This window comes from Drosophila ficusphila, unplaced genomic scaffold (assembly GCF_018152265.1).
Source record: "Drosophila ficusphila isolate 14025-0441.05 unplaced genomic scaffold, ASM1815226v1 contig_791, whole genome shotgun sequence".
Lineage (NCBI taxonomy): Eukaryota > Metazoa > Arthropoda > Insecta > Diptera > Drosophilidae > Drosophila > Drosophila ficusphila.
In genome coordinates, this window is record NW_025064737.1 from 13,559,374 (window position 1) to 13,565,520 (window position 6,147).

The window sequence follows — 6,147 nt, forward strand, 5'->3', positions numbered from 1 at the left end:
AATATACTTTTAAATTACTTTTAAATACTGGGAATAAATCAAGAATTTTAATACTTAAGTAAATCAAGTACAATTTTAGTTGTAAATGTGATATATTGTTGGACTTTTAAATATTATTATTATTTTGCAGAGTAAAGGCTTATAATTACAGAGTACCCAAATCGTTTGCACTGCTTAGACCATTCACTTCCGTAGTTATGTATACGCCATGTGTTACATGGCGGCATAATTTGCGTTCAAATGTCTGCCAAAGGCCAGTAATATTTGGGTGAAAGTCGGTGGGAAAAAGCTGGAAGGCAAAAGGGAACAAAGTAGCACTCGTGACGAGCAATTTGCCAGCGCTTTGTTGTTCAGCGGGCGGAAGATTTTAATGATGCCACCAGAGGCAGTGGCAGAAAGCAGCCGCTGGCATTTGGCATTCCCCGCAGCCCTTGCTGATTTAAATTAATTAAGGCTAAATATTTGCTCCGGCTGCCAACGCCGATCGCCAGACGCCGGTGAAATTGGCCAGAGCGGGAAACTAGAGCCGAATGTATCGAATCGATACACGTACCGCTGAGCGTTAAACGTTGGTGTTGAGATGGCATCATAATTCCAGACGAGCGGAGAACACAAGACAAACAAAATAAATTTAATTTGCTCGCAGCACTGGCTTTTCTGGGCGTGTCTGTGTGCGAGTGGCCGGGATTACGTTGCACGGAGTTTAATGCAATTTAAAACGCATCAATTTTCCGGGATGCTGCAGCGGACATTGTCATGTCCTCGCCGAGGCAAAGAATGGATTTTCCCACACGCACACGCACACACAGCAACAACACACACACACACAACAACAACAATAAGCACACACATGCACAAGCTGCCAGCAAATGCCATTTAAGCTGCAATAATAGAGCTGAATCACAGGATGCATCTGCATCCGCTTCCTTTCGATGTCCGTGTCGCTTTCTCCACGTAGCCAAGTCGCATTAACTTCTGACGCTTGGCTTTCGGACACATCCATACTCACTCGTATATACCTATATAGTATCGTGCGTATATCCTTACGGATTTCTCGGCACTCGCTTAATTAATGATAAATATTACCCTGAGCCGAGCCACCAAGGCTGGCACGCAATTCCCCACGCAGCCATCGTTGTCATCGACAAAAGCCGGATAACAACTCAATTGGGCTAACCCAATTGCCGGAATATTCGGTTGACCGTGTCTCATTAGCCGGAGTGTTCGGTTCTCCTTCTTTTTGCCATCTTTTCAGGTATAAGCTCTTTAAATTCCGACCTTAAAGCCGCTTATGCCAGCCATTGAGTTTGTCTGGGCTGCTATCTTCCCATGGAATGTATTGTTTCAGCTGTTTCAGTTGGCCAGAAGGCTCCGGGGACTTGGCAATGTTGCATGCAATAACTTTCGACTTGGGCGGAAAGTTCATAAAATATTTCCGTGTTTCCTCCAAGTTGCAGGACCAAATCTGGGGAAAATGTCTTGGCAGGAAGCTGACTTGCCTTCTTGTTTTTTTAATAACAAAAACTACAGGAACGAAAAGGAAAACTATTTAAACTAAGATTTAATCATGGGTTTATTTATGTGTTTTTCTGCTTAGAACTTTTTGTATTTTAGTTTAATTATTAAGTTTAATTACAGAGAATATTGTGTTGAGTTTATCCAAAAATACAAAAATTTGTTGCCGCATTGCCGAGTTTATCCAGATGAAAATTTAGATATATTCACCCCACCCGTAAACCATTATTAAAAATCTAAACAAATTAAAAATAATATAAAACTGTCACCTCTTATGTTAAGGAAACACAGCACCACAGCAGGAGCATCAGGGTGGCGCAGCCCAACTGGAACCAGTCAAGGAACTTCAGCTGTCTCCCGATCCGCGGAAACTGCAGAGAGAGGAGCACCACCACGGAGAAGAGATCCCGCTCCTTGGTGAGAGCTTGGAAGCCCCGTTGATTGTGGCGAAACTGGATGGGATCGTTGACCAGGAACCAGCGGGGAAACTGCTGGTCGCAGAGGTAGAATCCCGTGGGTCGAGGCACCGCACCCGGTTCGGCCAGCATGCAGTTGTCATTCGGTTCGGCCTTGGGCCCTTCGCCGTTGAAGGGAACGATGTCCTCGTGGAGGGTCAGGTTGTGGAAGCAGTGGGGGCACTGCGGGAAGACACTGCCACCCACTTGGGGCCACAGGCACACCCAGCAGAAGACGTGGCCGCAGATGGTGATCACTCCGCCGCGCACAAACTGGTGGCACGTGTTGCACAAGTAGGGCGTCATAAAGTTCCTTTTGCATAGACGACGCTTGATTGAATGAGCTCCCATAAGTCCATCAGTTCCTACGCCAACTGATCTAGTTCTTTTCGACGGCTTTTTAAGTCCTGCGGTTACCGAATCGGAACTCACTGAACTCGAAACTACTTTGTCCTTTGGAAGTGGACCCTCCGTATCTGTAACTGAAAGTATAACTTTATTGTACTTTATCCACTTATCTTTACATTACCCTGTATTAATTCCTCTACGGGTTGCAAATCTGCTAAAGGAAGAGTACCTCCTTGTTCCTGATTATCGGTACCATTTTCCTCTTCTAGCACAAAGTTTTGTTCTGATAAATTACTTTCTTTAGCCATACTTTCCATTTCGCTTCGAATTTATGGATTATCGACGAGTAAAAACGAATGCTTTAACTTGGAAAAACAAAACCAGTGACTGACAGAATGAACAAAAATTCAAAAGCGATAATAATTTATTTTGACAAATAACTCTTTTCATGCATAGATGCAAGAGAAATTGTTACTATGTGTCAGGTTTAATTTCCATAACTAATCTGCATTCCTCAACAAAAATTATTTCCGATTTTTGACACAAATTAAAAAGTAAAAAAAAAAAAAAATGTTTTTATCAACGCACCTAAATCTATAATATACTTCATATACCATTAGAAAAAAATTAAATTATTTTTAAATTTGGTTGCTCAACTTAAAAATTTTTGGATTAAAGAAAGCACTTTAAGGATTTAAATGTTTGGGCTTTGAACTTCTCCCATCGATTAGTTATCGCATATTACCTTAGGCCAAAGGAGTATGACAAGACACTTTCAGTGATTGACACTTGCTGGTCTCGTGATTGATGACCCTCCTCCATCGTTGTCTGCTTTATGCCCGATTACGTACATTGCAGTAGCACTTTGCGACTAGTTTTGATTTTAGCCCTGCATTTTGGCACAGTGCCAGTGGCAATTAGGCGAAAGCTGTTGCAGCCCGCAAACTAGCGACCTACACACGCGGAGTACTTGGCAATTCGGAAAATCCGGGGAAAATGCGAAACTCAGAGCAAACGCGTCCATTCGCCAGATGTCTGACATATGGCGGCATAATTTATGCGGACATTGAACCGGATTGCGAGTGGAAGCTTTGCGGTCCGCTGCCATTGCATTTAAATTCTGACAATTGTTTGCGTTGTCCTGGCAGCACGTCTGTGGCATTGTTTAATCCCGATTTTTCGACATCGATGGGGTCCGAAGGATGCTTGTTAATTGACCCACATTTGTGATCGGAGTACATAATTAAAAAAAATAACGCCGAAGCCGATCCAAATAAACCGACAGACTGGCGTTCGTTCGCACAACAATGACAATAATAATAAAAGTGAAGCCGCGCTTCAGAATTATACGCTTGTCCACAATTAAATAAACGATGATTGCGTGGAAATGAGTGCGGAAAATACCCTGTATAACATTTATGTATAGCATACGAATCGGATTTTAATGCCGTAAAATATTTTATAGAACTCTTTGTAATATTTCTTATCAACCCGTGCTCTTTTAAAACTTTCACATTATTATGGCGGGAGTCATTTAACTGGTAGGTAGGCTCATGCTGCCACATTTAATTTGGCCAGTGAATTGTCAACTAAGGGGAAATTAATGCATATTAATTGCGACTTTTTCACGTTCTACCAACTGCGGACATTTATCAGGCATTAATAATTACGTGTTAATATGCGAAATATGATTAAATTTTTATCAGTTTACATGAATCACTTTCGCACGTTTGCGTGCGAACAAGGCCGTTTTATTGGCTTCATTTGGCGACGGACCGCAGCGAAACTGACGTTTGCCCAATCGGAATTACAATCGCAATGCCTGTGGTTCTGCGTCATTTGCCATCCTATATCCTCGAACGCAACAAAGGGGAATCCTTTGACTTCGCCATTTAAATGTGGCAGAGGGGGCGTAATACACTGCGTATACGCAATAAAAAAAGTGGTAAAGCCGAGCGATGGCCAAAACGAATGGGACAACCGCCTGCGCTGGCCATTAAATGCAACAATAAATTCGGCAGTTCAGTCTGAGTGGAGTTCGCTGGCATGCCCGAAATTTAATTAGTTGGCATTTAACATTAAGGATTTCCAGTGGCGCCGCGTCTGTCATTTGGCTTTGTTTTCCTTTCCCGTTCCCGTTTTCGTTTTGCTTTTTATGTTATTTTTCAGTTAATTAAACGCACGCCAACATTTCGCCATTCTAAATTGTGCGCAATTAAATTTCGAATTACTTTCAACTGAGCATTCTGCGTAGCTTTGGCAGCGGCGCGGCAATAACTTAACTGGAAATTTTATTGTAAGCCCCTCTGCCTTTGCCAACTGTCACTTTTGATGGGCGGCCATTGGAGCGTAATTAGGCTACTCCCCCGCCCGCTCAGTATTCATTTCGAAATACCCCACAATTCCTTCTTGAGCTAACTTTAACTTTTACGCTCCGAAAGTTACTCAAAGGCCTTAAAGTTGTTGTTTAACTTCGTTTGTCTGCCGCTGAAAATTGCACTGTCTGCCGGTTTCATTATGCAAAATGCAATAGTACACACGCCGATGTGGAGAGGCTGCTTGTCTTCCTTATGAGTTTCCCAGCTCAGTGGCATCCTGGGCGGATTGCTTTTTTTTGGGCTCAGAAGGAGCTCGAGCACTCACACATCAACTGCAGCCGACTGATGGCATTTCCGATACCCTTGGATGAAGAATATTCACAACTCGCTGAATAACTACATAAGTTCGTTACAAGAAAAGTCTTTGAGTAAGTCTTTTAAGTATTCCTTATTATTTTCCAGCAAATTCAGTTCAATGTTAACACTTATAAAATACAAAACGTTTACAAAATAATATTTTTCCATCAATGCAATGTTTTCCTGCACTTAATCCCTGGCACAACAAGAGCATCCTGGCAGCGACTTGTGAAAACAATGACAAGGACTCTTTTATATATTTTTTGTATCACCTGCGAAGAAAACACAGACAGAATCTGTGTGTCATGGGTGGGAATATAAAGAAGGTGAGGTGAGCAGCTCTCGTGTCTGTCTGGGCCAAACGACGTACGAGTATAATATTTATATTATTGCAACTGCGGCGCCACATTGCAGCGACATGAAATGTTTGGCGTAGCATGAAAACCGAACCTAATGGGCACTCCCACTCCCTGGAAGAAAGCTTTTCCCTACTGCGACTCCGCATCCTGCAGTTTCCCCTTGGTGTTGTTCTTCTTGCGCTTCTGAATGATGGAAACAATGGTCAACACGATGACCACAAACAGCAGCACAACGCTGATAATCGAAAGACCTATGCTGGCCGACCTCGAATCCTCGGCAAAGCTGCTGAAAAGCAAAGATAATTCCGCAGTTTTACTAAGACTCGAAAACGATAATCCCTGCAAAAAGAAGTAGGCAGACACGATGTTGCAGACCAACATCACCAGACTCATGGCAATAAGCTGTAACGAAGGGAATATTTAAATACTTGGAAGGCAGCTCTACTACTTAAAAAAAGGACCACCCACCACCAATCGCATGTGCAGACGGGTCCTAGAATAATTCGAGTGGTATAGCCAGGTGCTCAGGGCGTAAATCAAGCAGATATAGGCCGTTCCCAGGCAGACGATCTGCTGGCCCAGCTGCTCATAACTGACGTGGAGGGGCAGGATATTGGCGAAGAAGGACGCGTTCAGCACACAGATTATCTGCGGGGTTCAAGGATGGCTCACAAGGTCAGATACTCGGACTCAGACTCAGGTGCAACTAACCGCCGTTAACAGCAGCAATATCGAAACGATTTCCTTTCGGGAAATCAACATAATGGAGCTCAAACTGGTAATTTAAAGAAACGA

The 6,147-nt window shown here is 43.0% G+C and overlaps 2 protein-coding genes across 2 annotated transcripts; both read right to left on the reverse strand.

The window, feature by feature from the left end:
- Positions 1-1,555: 1,555 nt before the first annotated feature.
- Positions 1,556-2,753, reverse strand: LOC108087094. The gene is made up of 2 exons (XM_017184275.2): positions 2,500-2,753; positions 1,556-2,446 (listed from the first exon to the last, which is right to left on the reverse strand). The coding sequence occupies exons 1-2, from the start codon at positions 2,633-2,635 to the stop codon at positions 1,788-1,790; spliced, it is 795 nt and encodes a 264-aa protein (XP_017039764.1). The 5' UTR covers positions 2,636-2,753; the 3' UTR covers positions 1,556-1,787.
- Positions 2,754-5,082: 2,329 nt separating this feature from the next.
- Positions 5,083-6,147, reverse strand: LOC108087105. Its single transcript, XM_017184287.1, has 3 exons — positions 6,064-6,147; positions 5,821-6,000; positions 5,083-5,754 (listed from the first exon to the last, which is right to left on the reverse strand). Exons 1-3 carry the CDS (start codon positions 6,112-6,114, stop codon positions 5,482-5,484), a joined length of 504 nt encoding a protein of 167 aa, XP_017039776.1. The 5' UTR covers positions 6,115-6,147; the 3' UTR covers positions 5,083-5,481.

Coding starts and splice junctions, on each gene's coding strand:
- LOC108087094 (XM_017184275.2), bottom strand. CDS start 2,635: ATGGAAAGTATGGCTAAAGAAAGTAATTTATCAGAACAAAACTTTGTG. Junction 2,447..2,499: donor CGTAGAGGAATTAATACAGG/GTAATGTAAAGA, acceptor TTTCAGTTACAG/ATACGGAGGGTCCACTTCCA.
- LOC108087105 (XM_017184287.1), bottom strand. CDS start 6,114: ATGTTGATTTCCCGAAAGGAAATCGTTTCGATATTGCTGCTGTTAACG. Junction 6,001..6,063: donor TATTGCTGCTGTTAACGGCG/GTTAGTTGCACC, acceptor TGAACCCCGCAG/ATAATCTGTGTGCTGAACGC. Junction 5,755..5,820: donor GTCTGCACATGCGATTGGTG/GTGGGTGGTCCT, acceptor CCTTCGTTACAG/CTTATTGCCATGAGTCTGGT.